General features: G+C 37.9%; 1 protein-coding gene across 1 annotated transcript in view; it reads left to right on the top strand.

Annotated features, from left to right (window-relative positions):
- EIF3H (eukaryotic translation initiation factor 3 subunit H) overlaps positions 1-18,952 on the top strand; it is an 84,896-nt gene extending 65,944 nt beyond the window's left edge. The window contains exons 3-8 of the mRNA XM_057367775.1: positions 1,801-1,968; positions 3,462-3,561; positions 4,955-5,104; positions 13,187-13,307; positions 16,544-16,676; positions 18,690-18,952. Coding sequence (XP_057223758.1) covers positions 1,801-1,968; positions 3,462-3,561; positions 4,955-5,104; positions 13,187-13,307; positions 16,544-16,676; positions 18,690-18,787 — 770 coding nt within the window. The 3' untranslated portion in view covers positions 18,788-18,952. The remainder of the gene's footprint in view (positions 1-1,800; positions 1,969-3,461; positions 3,562-4,954; positions 5,105-13,186; positions 13,308-16,543; positions 16,677-18,689) is intronic.
- The last annotated feature ends 2,057 nt before the right edge of the window (positions 18,953-21,009 follow it).

Below are 21,009 nucleotides of genomic sequence, written 5' to 3'. Positions count from 1 at the left end.
TTTAAGAACTGAGCTTCTTTGCCCAGCTGSATCTTAGCATTGCTTTTGAGATAAACATTGAGATGCTGAGGCAYTGGCACTCTGGATAAGGAGCTTGGCCTCTGTTTCTGGAAGTTGTGCAGTGAGGTTGCTTTGGTCTGGCAAGGGGGAAGGTTTTCRTTCTGGCTTGGAAATAGCTGTTTGATCAATTGTGCACGCTGCCCTGAAGAGTGTAGAGGCATCTCCAGATTTGCCTTGGTTTAGGGACCAGCACAGGGTACAGGCCTCTCCTTTACTGGCTGAGTGTTAGGGGATTTCAGAATGAAGCCTGGGTGGTTTTGCTGTGTTAGTTTTGGGGTGCTGCATTATCATGGTGCCCTGGATGAGACACAAATTTCACATAATTTCAATTAAGATAAGATTCTATRGAATAGAATGCAATCACTAGCATATGTTGATAGAAGAAGCCTGCAAAGGTTTCTCTGAGTGTACGCAGGTCAGTTAAAAAATACAGTCAGTCAGATATGGCAATTTCATGAGAAGGGCCAGCAGACTGCAGAATGTAGTTTGTGCTGCAAGGGTGGATGATAAGTTGGAAAAATATTTGTCCAGTCTTGAAGAATGTCTCCTCATGTCTTTAAATAATATGTTTAGATATTTTTTTCCTTTTGAGAGGATATGAAGTGGGGTCTGGAAATGTAGCATATTCTGCATCTAATTAATTTGTGTTGCTTTATTTTCTAATGAATATCATATTTTCATCTGTGCAAGGAGAAGCCTTGAAAAAAACTAACAAAAATGAATGCCTGGGATGTGTGTGTGTTATCTTTGTAATTTCTGCACCTTCAGACAAAACTTAAGGACTGTGTAGTATTGTTGCATTTGATTTCCTGTCAGTTGACTTCGAGTGTTGGTTCACATGATAATCACACTGAATTCTCTTTCCTTAAATTTAACCAGCAGGCAGTGTCTGTCTGTTTAAAAGGTCTGATAAATGATAAGCTGTGGTGTTCTGTTCAATGGGATTATGTTAAATATTCCTGAATAGAACTCTGTTCCATGAAGGTAATCTGTTTGAAGCATTTAATAGAAATAGAATTTATGTGTTGGGACAATGAAACATTGCAGCTGTTGGTGTAAAAAACCTTATGAAAAGTATGCTCTCTATTGTTTACGGTAACTGCAGTATATAGATATATGTGTATTAAATACAATAATGTGTACATGCATGTATAATTTGCATTTATATACACCTAAAAAGAAGAAACAGTGTTGGAAATTGGAAGAAAAATGCAATCAAAACTGCATCTAACACCTATAGCTGGTTCCCCAAACTGAATACTGAAAATGTAGTTTTATGTTGTGAAAAAGACAGAGTTTAGGATCTAGTTCATATATTCATTAAATAATTCTCCTTTAGATTCCAAAAGTTGCTTAATTCCAGACAGCATTGCAACTTAAATCACAATATGTCTTTGTTACAAATTGGTAAAATGTTACTGCTTAATGAAACTAAGTATCAGATTTTTTTTTTTTAAATGAACGAGGAAGGTAATGCACACTGTAAATGACGTGTAACAGTTTGTTGATCACTGTAGCAATTAACTGCAGCTGAAAAAAGTCTGCTTACTCAGGCTGGTCTTACTCTCATTCTCTGAGGAAACTGGATTTTAATGAAGAGAGTCCAGTGCGTAAACAAATTACTAGATAGTTGCAAAAATTAAAATGAAATACAATTTAGTCATTTAATATCRAGCTTTCTCTTTAAATAGTGCAGATTGTGTAAATTTACTTTTTAAAGAAACTCTTTATTTAATCTAGTTCAATACCAGATGGAAATGATGCGAAGCCTCCGCCACGTAAACATTGACCATCTTCACGTTGGCTGGTACCAGTCCACGTACTATGGCTCTTTTGTCACTCGTGCCCTCCTGGACTCCCAGTTCAGTTACCAGCACGCAATTGAGGAGTCTGTAGTTCTCATTTACGGTTAGTATGAGGTTTCCTTTATTACTCTTTTCCCCTCTTAATATTATTACTACTATTTTTGTATTCTGTCTTTTGCCTGTAAGAGTAGCCTGGCAGGCCTTTTCGAGTAAATACCAACCCTGTGTCTACGGCAGCCTCAGCAGCAGCTAAGTCTAGACAGGGTTTCCTTCTTTCTGTTTATTTTTCTTGCTATCAGAGCCCTGATGTGTACGTTTTGGAATGCTGGAGTAGCTGCTTCATTTTTATTCCTTCATCTCCCCTCCCTCGTGGAAGGGGCTGGTGGAACCCGACCAGATGTCTAACAAACCCTGCTTGCTAGCGTGTCTGGCTCTGTACGTGACTGACCAATCATCACACGAATTGCCAAGTTTTTTTTATACCTCTGACAGAAGCATACAAAACCTGGACTGTTTCTTAGCACAAAGATTTTTTTCTTTTCTGCCTATTTAATGGTGTTTCCTCAAGCTCTCCAGACCAGATGTTCTGTGCTGTATCAGAACCGTAGGCAATTTAACAGCTTTATAGCCTCCCCCTCCCCAAACACTCACAGTTTGCCATATCTGGCAGACTTGCATATAGTTTCCAGCTGAGAAGTAAATGTAACGTCCTGAGTATCTGTCAGAAAAAATACTAATGAATACGATCAATCTTATGAGCTGCCCCAAAATTGTTTCAGTATGTTAACAATTGGATTACAGTAAAGAACAAGTTGTTAAAGTATACTTATATTGGCTGGAAACATTGCATCATCAGACCTTGATGAATTTTCCACTTGTTTCAGTCTATTTTGGTTTTCATTTTATCACCGATTGCTAAAAGTTTTACTGTGTTAAGTTTCAGACAACATGAATGTTAACACAGCTTTTATTCTTGTGCTGGCATGCTTCAGCCGTTATCATGCTGCAAGTGTTAAGCTTCTTTGTCCAAGGAATGTAACAGTTTGTTTAGAAAATTTCCCCCTAAATTCAGTGGAGTATGTCAAGGCAAAATGAATCWTTGTATATACCAGTTACATTGTCATGCACGAAGCAGCATTACAACTTGATTTGAATTAGCTTGTTGCTACTCTAAAATTACTTYCTGTTTTTTGGTATAAAATGTCATTTAATGAATATTTTAATTTACTACATAATGACTGGAAGGAAAAATATTTAAATGAGGTCACTCTTACATAAGTTCTGTGGACAACTCATATGAAAGGAAAAAAAGTGAATTGGACCTTTGAAGGGGAAATAATATGAGTTGAATGGGTCTAGGTTCTCCCCAAGTTCTCCTCGTTTACTAATTGGCTTCAGTGTATATTGTCGGATGTATTTTACATTGCAATACAAGAGGATTACCTCTGCTGTAGTCCCTTTTCTGTATTGTCTTTTTTTTTTTTTCTCTTAAGACTACGTAGTAATTTTCCTCCCATTTATGTCATTCAGATATTTAAAAAGAAAAAAGCTGTCTGGGTTTGGTAATAATATGCTTCCTTCCATTTTTAATAACAGATCCCATTAAGACGGCCCAAGGGTCTTTGTCACTGAAGGCATATAGACTGACTCCCAAACTGATGGAAGTTTGCAAAGAAAAAGACTTCTCTCCAGAAGCGTAAGTAACTTGAAGAATGTTTTCTCATAGGGTTTGCTGAAATATTTGGGATGCAGAACAGTACCTGGCATTATGGAACACTGTTTTAAAATCTCATGTTATAGTGTGTCCTGGGGAAAATGGGTCTGTATGGGTAATGATAGTCGTGCAGTGGCACAGTGGGCTGAGATGGCGTGAAAGGCTGTCTGGGCATCTCTGCAAGGGGTGGAACCTGAAATGGGTTTGGGGCTGGTCAGTGGATGTGCTGTAAGGACCATGGGGAAGACTGCCGTATGTGGGAACAGAGCCAAAAATAGAGAAGAAAAGAAATGGAGGAAGGGTGATAGCTGATCTGTCTTTAAGCTCTTTTTTTYTTCCAGAATGAAAATAGAACAGGTATTCTGGAATAGCTATCTCTCTGTATTTATTCCAAATTAACTCCCCCATGTGGACACAATCTTCTGGAGTAAAGTAGGATAATTACTCTGTTTCAAAAGATCTGCTTCTTGGTACAGATGTAGGCCTTCGGTGGCATCCTCTTCCTCCAGCCGCTTGATGTTCAACAGCAAAAGCACAAGCACTTGTTAAAATCACTTTGTTGAGGAAAAACATAGTAATTTCGTTGCTTGGTGTCTAAAACTCTCCAGATGAACAAACAAACCTGTGATCAGTCAGAAAAAAAAATGGGGATGGGGGGAGGCAAAAAGCAAAAGTTTTTATTCCAAAGTCCAGTTTGAATATAAAGAAGTTAAGGTGCTATTTCCTTAGAAACTTGTAGATCATGCTTTTATTTCCAGGTTTTACGAAGGGTATTACTGTCTACTTTATTTACTTTATTATAAAGCAACAGCAATAGTTTTTTATGTATGTCTTGTAAAAAAATGCACACTGAAAATTTATGTTTTAATATTTGCCATAAAATTTAATTATTCCAAAACATACACTGTTTTGTGAATCTAATTTTTTGGTCAGTAAAAATTTTAATTATTCAGTTATTGGAGAAATTGTTTTTCATTGTAGTAGTTACTATTTTTAAGGTATTTTAGCATCATGTGGTAAAAAACTGCTCAGTTTAGTTTAAGAGACACTGATGGCAGGGAAATCAGTAAAAAATTTTGGAATGGGCAGAGTTAATCCTGTCAGTACAGTCTCTGGAGGCTTTTTCATGTAGGTAATCTATTAGCAAGCAAGGCAGCTGCTTGTTTTCTGAGAGTTTTTCCTAGAGCAGCTTTTCCCAGTCTTTGTAAACGTGAGGTTTTGCCATGCAAATGCTTTCTTAACAAAACTCTCATTTAATTGTGTAACTATGAAAATCAAAAGTTTTACTAAATTGTTGATTGTTGGAACAACAAATCAACAAAGAGAATAAGAGTTACTGTTTATATTAGTAAACATTCTGWAACTTTTTTCACAGCTTGAAAAAAGCAAATATTGCGTATGAAAACATGTTTGAAGAAGTGCCTATTGTAATTAAGAATTCATACCTGATCAATGTGATGTTGTGGGAACTGGAAAAGAAATCCGCAGTAGCCGATAGACATGAATTGCTCAGTCTGGCTAGCAGGTAAGTACTTGTTACAATAATAGATGTACTTTTATTCGCTTTCCCAAGCCACAGTTTAACACCTTGGGTGAAATCCCAGTCTCATTACAGTCCAKGGAAGCTTTGCCTTGACTTTTAAAGGGGTTAACACTTTACCCTTCATGTTCTTTTGCAGAAGGAAAAACTGCATGGTAAAACTGTAGCATTAGATTCAAGGACTAAATTCAGTCTGTAATCCTCATATACTTGAAGTGCTTGAAATGTATACATTTTTCAGAAGAGTGTGTTTCTTCAAGAAAAGATGRGCACTCAGAAAATTCAGGCAAATAGATCCATAAAAAATTTGGTTTTGTTAAATATTTCTTAAGGAATTATATAAATTGTTTTAAAAAAAATACATTTCTTTTATTTAAGTAGAATTTGAATTTGAAAATAAAACAATAAAGACTCTGAGAAACTGGCAAAAATGCTGCTGTCACGACAGTCAGCATTCATAATGCCAGAAATAGTTTCAATTTCTAAAATGATCTTCTCATAACTTTGTCTAAGAATAACTTTTTGTTCTTGTAGCACTTTACCCTGAAAATACACTTTTGATAACAAAGTAAGCAGGACTTCTAGCAGTGTGATCAAAAATTTGGTGGTATTTAAATCTTATGCAACACAGTAGAGATGAATTATTTTTGGTCCGACTAAAATAATGAGGTAAACTAAATAAAGCAGTATCTTGTTGCATCTAGAAGCTGGGTTGTATTCATTAATAAGTTTTTGGGGTAAAACACCTTACTTTAGCATCAAGGTATTGTCTGCCAAGATTCTGATCCTAGTGGCCTCTTTTCTTTTTCCTTTTTTTCTCCTGCTTTCTCTCCCTCCCCTGCCATGTTAGGCTGAAGTTAATGGATCTRTATTTCTAGTGGTCCCTATGCTGCCTACATTAGCAGAAATTTTCCRCTTTCTCTACTTGAGCTTATGTGGATGTTCTGAGGGATCTGATAGCTTTTAGAGAAAGTGATCAAGAGAGAACTGGTATGGGGTTGAACTCTGCTGGGGAATTTACAAATGCCMCARGTAACACTTAGTCAATAACTCTGTCCAGTAAAGTTGTTACTTTGCACATWGGAATTAAAGAAGTGAGGAAGTCTTGCCGAGATAKTCAGTCTACTTGACTCTGCAGTTGTTCTGTAAGTCTTTCTTTCCTTGGTCAAAAATCACAAAGCTTTTCCTGTTTGAGGAGAGGGTGAGCACTGGATGTAGGAGATGACAGTGATTTATTTCCTCAGCTATATTGCTTTATAGTGGAAAGGAGGACAATGCTGAGGATACAGAAGGTTTCCAGGTGACCTGACAGCATTGCCTTTGGTTGTTTCTTTGGGTTTGCTCCTGTATAAAGGGCTGGGACTGCSCAGCCCCATGGATCCTAGAAAGGGCTGCTGCTAGTGACACAATATAATTCTGGAAATGGAAAGTAATTTGGACAGATCACAAATCACAGCTTTATGTCTTTTGTAGTAACTGTTCTGTGCCACTGTCCTGACTCAAGAAAGAAGATAAGAACTGTAGAAATTACTTTCATTCTGATGTTAAAAGTCCGGTGCAGGACAGGGTTTTGTGTTGGTCCTAGTATCAGKAAAAGGAATGAGAAGTGAGCAAGAGAAGCCCAAAATTAAAACCAGACTTTCCTGGTAGATTTTTCTAGCTCATCTGGTCTTAAGTTTTGAGGAACTTAAGGTGCTTAGTTTGGTTTGAAGGAGAAAAGATTTTGGAAATTGCCCCAGTGGGTTGTTTGGAGGTTTTTGTATGTGTTCTCTTTTTAATATTTGATAACTGCTTTTAGTTACCAGGMAGGTTACATTCAGTGATATCTTACATGGGTATTACTGGCAAAGCAGCTGGCAAATAAAGGCATTTTAGTGCTTGTTTATTCAGCGTTAGGTGACTTGTATTGCCTGCTGAAATATTTAGCTAGTTTTTGTTTCAATTCACCTACGAAAGTTACTCTGTCAAAGCATRTATTACCTGAAGTAGGGAGTTCAAACCCCCACTATTCTGGAGTTTTATTTTCACATTTCGTAATTTTTGTCTTACAGCAGTTTAGGCTAAAACATTTCAGATAACAACCCTTCATTTTGGTTCATGTCTTCCTCACTTAACTTTGCTGTTGTTGACAGTAACTTCAAAGCTATTTTTTGGTTTTTGGCCTCATTTTTTGGTTTGTCTCTTCATTTGTTTGTGTTTGATGGTAGGGTGTTTTTGTTTGTGGGGTGTTTTTTTGTTGTTGTTTTATTTCTGTGGAGTCTCAGGTTTCTTGGGCTTTTGGGGGGCTTTTTTGTCTCTTTGGGAGCATCCCTGCACTTTTATACTCTCTGAAGGAATGATTTTGGCAATAAAATTATTTACCCATGGTTCCTCTCTTTGAGAGACTTTGCTTCATCAAGATTCTCACACATTCAGCCACCCACCTTGTCTGAGTTTAAAGCTCAACCTGCTTGAGGTATTTTGCTTGCATCTTAGTATCTTTCTCCATTTGAAGTACATTTGTGATAATTGTATATAGTAATTTACTTCTTTGGGCATAAAGTTGTGTTTCTCTTGTGAAATGTGAATCGAGTCAAGTATTCTAGGCAAAGAATTTGAAGGCAGACTAGCATAAGGCTAGCAAGTAATAGCAAGTAAAGGCCTTTTACTCAAACAGTTATCCTGCTACCCTTAAGGACCAAAATGTCTTGAAGACCTTGGAGTACTGCCAGTCTTTTGATAGAGACTCAAGAATTAAAATCCTGTCAGATAATGTTCCAGATCTTCAGAGAAATAATTACAACCAACTTTCTCATTCTCATCCATCTCTTCCTTATTCTATTGATGATCTAGTTTAAATTAAAAAAAGCTTTTTTGTGGTCTAGCTTCATAATAGGGTTGTTCTATAATATCTCAATTTGTCTCAAGCAATTTTTCTAATAGTGTGCGTCAGTAGAAGCAAACATGTGCTGAACATTTACTGCACTAGCATCTACTTGGCAGTTATATTTTTCAAACATCAGATGCWTTATTTTTGCAGAAGTGACATAAGAAGGGTTGCTTTGGCTTTTGAAAACAATATTAACCTTTATACATTGCACTGCCTATTCAAAAATCTCAATGTGCTTAACGGATTATTAAGATAATTATGAAAATCTCTAATTTGCAGATGGGGGAACCTGACACAGAGAGAGTAAATGTGTTGCCCAAAGGCACACATCAAAGTCAGAATAGAAAACGGAATGGAACTCAAGACTCTTGACTTACATATCTCATTCAGACAAAATCCTCTTAAACAGCACAGGTTGAAGTCAGGCTGCKATGCTAAGATGTAAACAAGTTCTGCTAACTGGTGGGAACGTACCTTTCAAATTTTTAATCAAAAAGGTGTGCTTTGCCCAGCAGTACTTCTCTAATTCACCCAAAGCTGTTCCCACCAGGAGGAAAAATGCTGTATAGGATGGCACCTTTCCCAAAAAGCAGTGGCTGAGAGGGGCCTCAGTGGAGCTGATGGAAAGTGGAAAAAATGAGCAGCAGATACAGCATTTTCTAATGCTTCCTTTTGCTGTTYCTTGTTCTCATCTTCATTAGCCACAAGCAAAATAAAATAAAGTAAGTGAGGGGGTCCAATTATGGCAATTGTAAGCAAGTTTAGGGCASCATCTTTTTTGCACATCTCCAGCTTCAGAATTGTTCCAGCCCAAAATGCTGTGCCTGGTGCAGCACGGTGAGTTGTGCCTTGGAYGAGCAGAGATGCAGCCCCCTGGGCCAGTGTGGGTCCGTGGGCTGTGCCAGCTGAGGCCCAGGAGCTGTACCTGGAGACAGGCAAAACTAGTGAGCAGGACAYGGGCACTGAGAGCCACGGGAATTGCTGCTTCTCTTTGAAGCTTGGGTGTCTGACTTGAGGCTTCATTTTGGGTGTTTCAAACCTTTAGCAAGTGTGTCTGGAGTCCTTTTCTGATTAAAGATGCTGAAGTAAATGTGGGCTTCATGTGTAGTTCCCCATTATGAATGCTATAGAAATGGAGCCAGTTTGAGGTTCCAKTCCCAGCTGCTTGCCTCGTTTCTCCCCACTACTGCCATTTCATCTCTACATCACTCCCACCCTCAAAGATTTTTATTCCCTCATCTGTTTCAGAATATGGCTGTACAAATAGCTTTTGTGGAGTAGTCTGATGGAAAAAGTCACTCCCACTCTTCCTTTCCAGCCTTTCCCTCTGCCTCCCTTAAAAAAAAAAAAAAAAAACCAAAAAAACGAAACCCCAACAGGGGGTGTTTTTGCATTTACAGTAGACTATTTCACTGGAAGAGTTTGAAGTGTGCCCACGCAAACAGCTGAATCTGTGCAGCTCAGAGTGCTGTAACCTTTGGGCAAAGAGGGAGAGGCAGAAAGATGCTGATGCTGGAATCTCTTAAGCTGTCTTTGCTGGCAGCAGTGAACTGAACCTTTGCTTTCCTTAAAATATATCTGCAACGGGAGGCTCTGGTGGTGCAAGCACTCCTTCAGGAAGGGGAAGGTTTGCATTCAGGTCTCTTAGCTGTGTCTATATCCTAAGAGGATGCCCTTGTGTAGCGAGTGATCTGTAAGTTCAGTTGATGTGTAGCTGTTGCTTTCTCCGTCTGGGGATGCTGGACTGCCAAATGCAGGGCTCACCAGCAGCAAGAACAAGACAGGAAAGACCATGAGTGTTATCTGCAGATTAGACTACTCTGCTCAGTTTCTACTTCTGACCCTCAGAATTAATTGACCCTTGTATTTGATAATTGTCAGAGAAGGAATTAGAAGTAATCCATGTGTAAATGATCTAATTTTATATCTGCCCTTATGGGTAAGGAATTRTACCCCATCACATATAAGGCTGTTACAGCAAAAATGCACAGCACAAGAAATTGCTTTCCAGACTGTAGCTTCTAGTCTCTTTTATGATGTAAAGAGGCTCTAACAGTTTCCTTTTGGGAGTTTGTATGTCATTTTTGGGCATTTTTGATTATGCTATCTAAGCTACACGGTAAGTCTCAAATGATGAATTTCCAGAAGTACTAGAGGTCACTCCTTGGTCACAAGTCCATGATCCTGGTAACAGTTGTGGTGAAGGAGCACTCTCACATTAGATTATTCTTCATAAGAATCCACATGGCAGGTACATTTTCTGATTTTTTATTTTCTCCCCTTTTATTATCTATATTTCTTCATAAAAAAGAACATAGTCCCTATGGGGGGGGGGGGGGGGGATGGGAAACAACACTTTGTGATGCTTCGTATGAAAGCAGTTTTGCAGCAGATAGTTTTCTTCATGAAGATTCACTGATACCAGAGGGGAGAGGTGGTCTCCTGGTGCTGTCTTAAGGTGGAGCTATCTTCTAATTCAATTCAAGAGTGCTCTCAGATTATCACCACTGGGTGATCTCARACCTGACTTGTTTCAGATGAAACTAAACTGAAAAGAGGCATTGGGAGGATAATTACTGTGCTTCAGCCACTTTCAGATCACTGGACCATGTCATAAGTAGTGATAAGAACCCCCCCAAACACATGTAGCATGGCCATTGGTGTCTCAACACCAGCTGTTTTSCTTTATAGATCTGTTCCTGTTGGTCTGTACTACTWGCTAATTTAAACATAGACTCAATTKAATTGACTMTTTTGCTGAATCTGCTGACTGAAATGCAGCCATTGAAATTGCAGTTTCCTTATTACTGGTCCCCCCAGAACAACAACAAATGCAAGTGCTGAACTCCACGTTGTCTACATTTGACTATCACGGAGCCCTATAGGGAAGTGAGTGGATAAGGATGTGAGTGGCAGTTACTAGCACCCCTTCTTTAAATATATATATTTAAATGTTTTTTTTGGTTGTATTGATACATAAAGGGCTTTTAGGTACCTGGCAGTATGATCTTTGAGATCTGCTGTAGGGAATGCATAAGGTGTGGAGGTGTCTAAAGGACCCTTTGGTCAAATTAAGTGTATGATGAGAGTTATAGGCTGGAGCAATGTGATCTAACTTCCTAAATATCACCAGGATAAACTTCAGCTGAATAAAACTTGCTTTAGCATACCTATACATTTTTTCAAACTGCTTCCTGTTTGTCTATTTTTTAAGTGATGGAGCAAAAAAGGGTATCAGCCTCATGAGAACTGAGGAAAAAGCTGGTCCTGTATTTGCAGCATACTTATCACTTCATGTCTCAGTTCACATCTGTTTAAGTTATCTGTTTTTTGTTTCCCTGGCAATGAGAGCAAACACTGTGTTACTGCAACTTCTGACAATAACTCTCTGTTTCTGTACTCTGCTGTACTAAGCTGGTCCCAAAGAGATTCCCATAGAATCATTCTGTGTATCCCACTATATTTCACATGGACACTATCTGTAAAGTAATTATGTTTTGCTGTTGTGCACATACCTTACAAGGCTGCAAGTGTGTACCTACACAGGCATTTCTGATAATATCCAGTTCTAACACTAACTCCATACAATATAAACTCTATAAAAAMCTGAAAACATACACGCCCCTGGCCGTGGCAATATTCCACAGTTATTTCTAAATATGTGCCTGAAATGTTCAACCAAAAAAAAACCCCAAGAAGTTTAAAAATAATTATTATAGTGGCGCCTTTCTTGCTGCTGTGTAGCTGAAATCCTCCTCACCATCTGCCTCTGTACGCAAGTGAGATTTAACACTCTGGCTTGTAAATAAATTGTGGTCTGAAGTTCCTGATGCAGCCCTTTGTTCAGTCAGCAGCTCAGTGAGTGAAACAGCTGTCCTTGCACTCAGAGATAAGGGTGTCTCCAGCTCTGTTCTCTGCAGGTATTCCTAAGTGAATCACCAGCTTYTGTCTCCAGCTATGAGTTTTGTGGATTTGGGAAATAATTTACACTTTAAAAGGGATGTGCATRGTATTACATGTATGGTTCTCTTTTTACTTTATGCCTGTGTCTTCCAGTTAATTTCTTCAGCTCATAGGATGGTAGGGAAGTGTTGTGAAAGGCAGAGAAAATCTCAGATAACATGGTGAAACAGTGATTGAAGGATGTGATTCTGACATTGAAGTGCACCAAACTTTTTATTGGAAAGAAATTGCCCTGAATAGTAGCGTATTTCAGTTGAGGAAGAGAAGGATGGAGTTTAGCTTTTGGGTTGTTGATCTTCAGCCAAGTAGGTGTGGGTAAGGCTTAGAACAGAGCCAACAAATTAGCTTCTGATCAAAGGGATCAATATAGAGCAGAAAGTGTCCTTCTTTTACTTCTCTACCCTGTAAACACCRTTTAGGAGGATGTCTCCATGGGCACCAGCCTTAAAACTTCCAAAACTTTGYGACTTGGAAGATATACCTTAAGTTGAACATTCCTGCAAAATACCRAATCCATTGCTAAAAATGGTAACAATAAAAGTTGTTTAACAGACTGCATTTGTCTGGCCAAGGCAGTAGATCGCATAACTGGAAGTGGACGCGCCCAGCCTGCTGCTTCCGTGTTGCCTATGGTATGGAATGTGGAGCTGGCTGCACTGGACACTGCCCCCCTGTCAGCACTGGGATCCAGCAGTGTCTGCTGAACTTCAGGCGTGGTTTGATAGACTAGTTAATGAGACAGGGTTCTGAAGAATGTTTAACTATTCTTATTCTGAATAATATTTAACAGAGGGATAGTTAAACATTAGTCAAAAACCCMAAACCAGATTCAAGTAGTGAATTTCAAGCAGTAACTTGAAACCAAACTCTTTGAGCACGTCTTCTGGAATATTGCTTGGGTTTCATGTCACAAAAGTGTCAGACTTCTTTTAGATATATGACCTGCATCTCTAATAACTGTGAATTCTTGCAAGGAATTGCTTTTTCATTACTGGAAGGTTCCTGGAAAGACCAAAACACTTAAACATGGTATAGGCAGTAAGCCAAAGATGCTAGAGGAGGAGATGCCATGTAAAGTATCATCAAATAAATATATGAACAAAGATAATCATGAACTTAAAAATTTGTAAATGGTTCCATTACTKCACAAATACTGGTCAAGTGACAGAATGATTTTTTAATTTTTTTTTTTTAGTAGTAAATTTAATCTTTCATGAATGTTTCTCCTCTTTCAGTAATCACCTTGGGAAGAGTCTGCAGCTGCTGATGGACAGAGTGGATGAAATGAGCCAAGACATTGTTAAATACAACACCTACCTGAGGAATGTAAGCAAGCAGCAGCAGCAGAAACATCAGGTTGGTAACATGGAAATACTGAATGAGAACAATTTTTATCCACTTAATATAGTTTGGATTGTGTTATTCAAGACAGGTGAATTGGGATTTCGGCAAGATCGTTCAAAAATAGTTAAGTAGTGTGGTGGGTTAACCCTGGCTGGTTGACCCCAGCCTAATGTCCCAGAAAGTCAGTTTATCACTCCTCAGCTGGGCATGGGAGAAAAAAGTGTGGAAGCCTCAGGGGTTGGTCTAAGGGCAGGGAGAGATCACTCACCAGTTACCATCTCGGGCAAAACAGGTTTGCCTTAGGGAAATTAATTTATTAYCRATCAAATCAGAGTAGGCTGATCAAAAATAAACCCAAATCATAAAACTTCTTCCCCTCACCTCTCCCTCCTCTTCCACTCACTTCTTGGGCTCAACTTCAGTCCAGATTTTCTCTCCTTCTTCCCCTCAGCAGTGCAAGGGKACAGGGAATAGGGGCTGTGGTCAGTTCATCACATCTGTGCTGCACCCTCCTCTTCAGGGGTGGATCCCCTCACATTCCTCCCCAGCTCCATGGGCTGCTGGGGCACAGTTACCTCACCATGTTCTACACCATAGGCTGCWGGGSAATCTCCATCCTCACTGACCTTGGTGTCTGCAGGGCTGTTTCTCTCACATRCTCTCATTCCTCTCTCTTGGCTGTGATTAARGGCTTTTTTCTCCCCTTCTGAAATGTTTTATCCCAGAGGTGCTGTCACTGTCAGGCTCAGCCCTGGYCAGTGGTGGTTCAGTCTCAGAGCCAGCTACTGTTGGCCATATTGGACATGGGTCAGCTTCCGCCAGCTTTTCACAAAATACAYCCCTATAGCCCCCCTGCTACCAAAATCTCACCACACAAGTCCAGTATGAGAAGATTTATAAAATGGGTCGGTCAGTGGGGAATTACCAAAGGAATTAACTTCTAGTAACTTGTGCTATGAATTTGGCTTTCTTTGCTGTTTTACATGTTTATTAGTGATTTATGATAAACCAAAATAATTTATAAATACACCATGGACACAGGGATAAGAAATTCAGTAAATGAGGTGAAACTACAAGTTTTGTTCCAAAACAGGCTGTGTCTTAGTACCATCACATGTAGTCATGCATCTAGAAATGAAGAAACACAATCCAGTGGGCGGTGCAGAAGTTGGACTGTTCTCAGATTGGAAAGGACATTTTAATCATGTCTTTTATCAATAAATAGTGATTCTGATTGAGTGATGCTGACTTTCAATTCCTGGTGCCAAGGGGCCTCTTTGAAAACCAAAGKGTCTGATTAGAGAATCTTGAGCATGGAGAGCAGCACTAGATGACCCTGCTTGAGCAGAAGAGTTGGACAAGGTGACCCCCAGTTGAGGTGCCTTCCACCTCAACTACTCTGTGAATTGGAGTCAGTATTACTTTCTTTGCTCTTGCTGGCTTTGATAAAGCAATRCTGTGTCTGGCTGTAGGAGAATGGTGGTAAATCAGAAAAAARCACTGAGAATTATTTGAAAGCCTGGAGAGAAGTTGTTGGTGAACACWATTCACATCATGTGATAAATTTACAAATTACTTGCTTACTCAAGAGATAACTGCATGAAAAATAAATTTGAACTCTTTAATCTAGCAGACAGAGATATGACAAGATTCAATATTGGCCAACTGAAAATGGGCCCGATCACTTTTAAGATAAAATGTTGCAGGTATTGCCTCACAAAGTAAGTGATGATTAAAAAGAGTATCTGTTGTTTATGTGAAAGGCTTCATCACTGACTATTTTTAAAACCAAAATTGCCTTTTTTCATATAAGTAAAGTGCAGCTTGGACAAGGGAATATTTTAGTTAAGCAGCACATGGTCAATARTCTGTCCTGGCTATGTAATTCCCAAGGACATAGAAGCTTCATGCATGTTATCTTCAGAAAATTTGTTTCCCTTTATTGCCTAATTTGAATAGAAAGATGGCATCTACTTCAAAGGTTTTTGTGAATAACAAGGGGATCTATTTATTTTGAAAAGCAGAGCAAAGTAGGTTCCATGGTGTCTCACTTAATTTCTTTACTAACTATAGCTGCTTTAGTAGTGGCTCATTGCAGCATATTTAGTGGTTGTAACTTCATTTCTAAAACAGAGCAATTGTGATTAAGAGCAAACCATTTCAATAAAGAAGAATAGGCAGACTGCTGAGAAGTGAATGGGGTAATGCAAAGAAAGAAGGAACTACATGCAATTCACATACAAATATGGGCATTTCAGATTTTATTTTTAACATTGTCCAAAAACATGTATTTGTCAGTACCACTGGAAAAAAATTACTTTATTTGATTATGCCACCAAGTAAGAAGTGTTTTCAAACTCATTGGATCACAGATACATTTAAGTAAGTGGGAGAAGACACTCTGTACTCTTTGCCTCCTTAAAGATTTTTTTGTTGTGTTGAATATGCAGGCTTTGAAGACAAACCTTATAACTAAATCCTGACTGTCACATACAATATGAAATCTCACACAGTTTTTGAATTTATGAACTTCACAAGAACAAATGTTTATCTGATAGCTGCAGAAATATTTGTCTCAATTTTTATAAAGTTTGAGTAATCTATATGACAAAGAGGAGCACTGAAAACAAATAGTTTTTATATATAGCAGAGTAATTTCTACAATCTGCTGCTCTGTTATATTAATGGAGAAATGAACCATTGTGCTTGGTTTCACAAGCCACCACTTTGTTCTCAGTTKGGAGTTAATATTTTTTGGCTTAAAATACCTTATTTAATCAAGTTCTCTTCCCGTTCTGCATTAATATTGTTTTGACCTTTAACTTGGATAAAATGAAAAATTTCTGKTTTTTGTAACTGTTTGAGGTAATGGCTTTTCATACCTACAGGTTCCAGTCTTGCATTTCTGGGACAGTGGAGGCCTTTATCATCCATGCTATATTCTTTCCATCAGATGCAGTATTTATCTCTGAAAAATTTTAAAAGCTAACCCCACCACCTCAGTACTGTATAATTCTCCAGCATCTCCAGCATTATTTAAGGTGCCAGTGTGGGATTGGGAATGCCTTGTTGCTAGTGAATTGAAATTAACTGCAAATTGCATTAGCATTGTTTGTGGTAACCTGAATTGCACTGAATAATGTAATTTTTAAAACATGCTTGCTGCTTTGTTGAAAACATCTGAAAAGAAAATTTTTTTACAGCTTTCTAAGTCCTGCTGTGTTTTAATTCTGTTGTTTTATTTTCAGTATCAACAGAGACGTCAGCAAGAAAATATACAGCGCCAAAGCCGAGGAGAGCCCCCTCTTCCTGAGGAGGACATCAATAAGCTTTTTAARCCACCTCAGCCACCTCCAAGAATGGAGTCACTCCTTATTGCAGGTAATGTTTAGCAGCGTTTTCAACTTACATTTTAATGTAAGAATGTCTGCTTGGGAAAAAGAGCAGTTATATACTTTGAAAGCACTTTAATTTTTCATTACCTTTGCCATTATGGTGTGATATTYTAGCTTGGTAGCATTCAAAATCCTATCCTTGATATTTTAAATTTGAGATTTTAAAGGAGAGATGGAGAAATGCTCCATGGGCCAGGCTTTCTCCATGGATGGATGTAGCTGCTCCCTGCATTCATKCCCCAGCCCCTCCCTCAGCTCCAGAAGTTCAGGAGCTGTACAGACGAGAGGAAGGAATAAACTGTTCAGGCTGGAACTTCTGATTCACAGTAATTGACAGCAACTCCAAGTTATGTTCGAACTGACTGCTGCAGCAGCTGAGAAGGTTTTGCTTTTAATTTCAACTAGAGTGGGGATAATTTCTTTGTTTYATATTGCCAGAGATTTAGAGAAACTGTCCCTCACCTTCCCAGGTGAGGGAAAATATAAATGGTAGCAAAKCACAGATATGTAGAGATACCACCCCCTAATTTCTTCAGCTCACTGCTGCACTGCAGGCATGGYTACCATCAGTGCCTGTCCTGTGCCTCCTGGAATGGTAAAAATACCTTGGATCTCACAGTATCAACAGACAGCAGACAACCTAGGTGCTCTGCTAAGTAAAATAAGTTTGGAAAATGTGATGAGAAAGGAAATTGTTTAACTTTAGCAGGCTTTTTTTGATCAGATAGCCATCACCTTCTTTTGTACTGAGAGAAAATTCAAAATCCTGGTAATGTACTGTACATCAAAGACTGCTTTGACAGTAAAAGAAAAAGAATTCGAATTACCTGAATTTTGAATTTACCACGAGACTATTATTTTATTATTTAATAGTTTCATACTGATAATAAGTGCTGCTTTTAGCAGAAACAATGTTCTTTATTTATTATTCCTTACAGTCTTTAAAARAACCCTATTGTTTTTCTAGTTTTTAGCAGTTACTGAGTCCTAGCAGCATTCAAGTGTTTTAACATTCAGCTCGAGCATCTCTTATAGAGGAGTGTATGTGTGTAGATGTGTGTTTAATGAAAGTGAAAGCTTAGGGTGATTCACCCCTTACAAGAAGAGGAATTGAAAACTATTATACTTCAAGGAAAAGACAGTTTTCAGCCAAAGCACTTTCTTTGTTTGTTCTTTTACCATAGTCAAGGGAAGAATTGAAAACATCCACTTCAGCTTAGATTAAGTAAAGTTTGTGGATAAAGAATAAAACTTAGTTTTTTTCTSTAAGGCATTTAAAAACTTTTCAAATAGAGCATTAAATTGAGAGTTTATTGGTCTTCTAAACAGCTTTAATTTTGATTAAACTGGCTTCATGTTTTGCTATTCTTAGCTAACAAGGGAAATAACTTGTAGCTGTAAGAGTATAAAAATGTTTTGATGGGCACATTTGATTTGTAAAGCRCCAACAAATCTTCCTACCCTGATGATTTTTGAAATATAAAATCAAGTGAAATGTTATGTGGAAAATAAGGCTTGCAGAATGTCAGAGAGGAATATCGTAATTTTCAGTCTGCTGCTGAACAATATTTGTTACAAGTATTTTCATAAAGAAAGCAAATGAGTAAGTGCAGAACTGAAATTCAGTCTTGTAGAATTTTTAGAGCAGCTAAATTAAATRATGAATGTGATAAGCTTTCAGTTCAGCAGCAAGAATTACTTATTCTTTYTATTGTCATACATATTTTCAGAAATAGTATGCAGTATTGTTGGAAAATTAAGGGGTTTTTTTTTAGCATACCAGTATACCTGTTCTCCTAATTTAGTTTCTTCTTCTTTCCAAACCTATTTAGGAATCCTGAAATTGTGAAATTCCTAAGTGTAGAGTATTTGAGTAGTGTTAGTGACTTCTCTGTAAATCCTCAGTGCTTCACACGCATTTGACTTTTGAAAAATTACGTTCTTGGGTGTCTTTCCGAATTTCAAAACTGACAAGAGTTTACTCTTTTCCTTCTGACAGGTCAAATTAATACCTACTGCCAGAATATTAAGGAATTCAATGCTCAGAAYCTGGGCAAGCTTTTCATGGCTCAGGCTCTCCAGGATTACAACAACTGAAGAAATTTTGCTGTAGACCTCAACAAGAAGAGTTACTTACAGCTTTACACTGTTCATGATCATCTTGCAAATTTATTRTATTGGGAGGAAAATCTTGTAAAACAGAGTCAGCTTGGTTTATGTAGAATTCTCCTATAAGAAAAATAAAGACACATTTTAACGATATTTTAGTGTTTTCTTACTTGTTGGCCCCATTGAACCAGAATTTTGTGTGGTCACTCAGGTTTTATAAATGTTTGGAAGTTATTCATATTTAGTCATAGCAAATAATACAGGTTTTATTTAACTTGGAGTAGGAAATAAAAACAAATATTGTGAATGTTCAATATAACTGACTTAGAGAAGAAATTTAAGATTTCCAGTTTTGGTTGAGAAGTTACARCTGTAATGTAATAGACATTTGGGGTAGTTGCTCATTTTTATTTTATTATCTTTGGACAGTCTGGTGCAATGGTCCTTCTGTATCACAAATGTTTCTTAGACTTCAGAGCACACAAAACCAGTGGGATGTGGAAACTGATCCCCACAATTATTGTSCTGTGTTCCCATTTTCCCTTACTGCCATCAGCTGGGTTGAAATCAGAATCTGGAATTGAGAACTGGAATGAAAACCAGGTAATGGTTGGACTTTGAGATCTACCAAGAKATCTAGATCTTTGAAATCTAGAATGCTACCAAGGTATTTTTCAACCTAAACAATTYTGTGCTATTCAGTGATGCCARTGAATTGTTCACAACAGAAAATCCAGAAGTAGCTGGAGTAGCCAGTGCAGTGTGAAAGAGCAGCATCCTTCTCTGCAGTACCTTTTCCATGTGGATGAGTCTTTATTCCTGAAASTCAGGTAACCTATCTTTTTAACAAGAAAGTTAAAGATTTAGTACATGGTACATGGTAACTCACGCATTTGCTATCATTATATCCTCTTTTCTTTTTTCCTCTTGAGTTCTTTCTTGAATGTCATTGTGCCTTGAATTCCAAAAGACYAAAATGGCTGAAGGAGTGTAGTTTGGTCTTTTAAAATAACATCCTCTAAATATGAACCAGGCATGGAATATTGCAGCCTCTAAGGTGAATATTTTGGAAATTCATAAATGTGTGAAAACTGGGATTTAGACTAAGAATCTATATTTTTTCAATTTTAACTATCGTGATTGCAGTATTTATGTAGATATGCATTCAAATTGTGTTCAGCCCTCGCATATCCAGCAATTTGCCCGGCTGATCTTTTACTTTGGAAAACTTGGGCCCCTTTTTKGTGTTAGCTTTCATACAGTGAACTTCTCTAAAGTCAAAGATTACTGAAGTAGTGTGCTACAGTGCCACATGATTGTTTTATTTCCTAAACAAAAAATTACTAAAACTATGTTAATTTTTCTAGTTTTCTGTAGCACCAAAATAACCACCAGCAAACAGAAGTAGGAGCAGATAATTAGGCTGAGATAAGACATTTGAGACGAAAAAGCTGATCTTCTGGATAACTGAGAATAGGAGACTGACTCTAGCTTCCTGTGTACAGAAGGAAGCAGCAGTAACATATATACTAGGAGGTCTGCAAAGTTAGCAAAACAAATACTTGGAATAGGTTAAAAACAACCTGTGTGTCTTGAATTAGTTCTTTAAGATTGAGGATATAAAGATGAGAAGGAAGGCAGTAAAATTCTTCTGTGCTGAAGTTTAACAAGATCAGTGGATTCTATTTAGGTAGATTGAATGTGCTAAATAGCAGTTAAAGCCCATTAAGAAATAAGGAAGACTTCAGTAGAGATTTGTRTCTTCTAAAGGCACAGACCTTTGTCAAAAAGGGAAATGAGATACAAAAGCAGGTGAGGTGTAAGTAGATGCTGGAGATGATTTAACTGTTCTGTTCTGAATTACACTTTGGTCTTCTTCTGTCAGGGGAAGACCCTCAGGGTAAGAGAGCTTGAGTCACTTAAAGGTGTTCTGTAAATGAGGATCAAAATCTGTGAAGACTGGGAATTAATAGGGATGGGGCCGTGTCTTCATACTGGATTCTGTGTGAACTTTCACCACGATCTGTATTTCTGGGACTTTGCTTTTACTTGTTCTTTACCTAAGGTAAGCAAGCTGGCAGCTCGTTAACCATGARATATGTCCTTTCCATTTCTGATCATCATAGCACTGTTTTTTCTCCTTCCTTGTTGTGAAAGGTTTTTCTGTATACTAATGAAAATGCAGTGACATTAGTGTTTTTGAAAAATAC

The sequence above is a fragment of the Malurus melanocephalus genome, unplaced genomic scaffold (assembly GCF_030028575.1).
Source record: "Malurus melanocephalus ecotype Western Australia unplaced genomic scaffold, MMel_1.1 scaffold_3, whole genome shotgun sequence".
In the NCBI taxonomy this organism is placed as follows: Eukaryota; Metazoa; Chordata; class Aves; order Passeriformes; family Maluridae; genus Malurus; species Malurus melanocephalus.
Note: the sequence above shows the minus strand (reverse complement) of the source record. Positions and strands in the feature narration are given on the sequence as shown.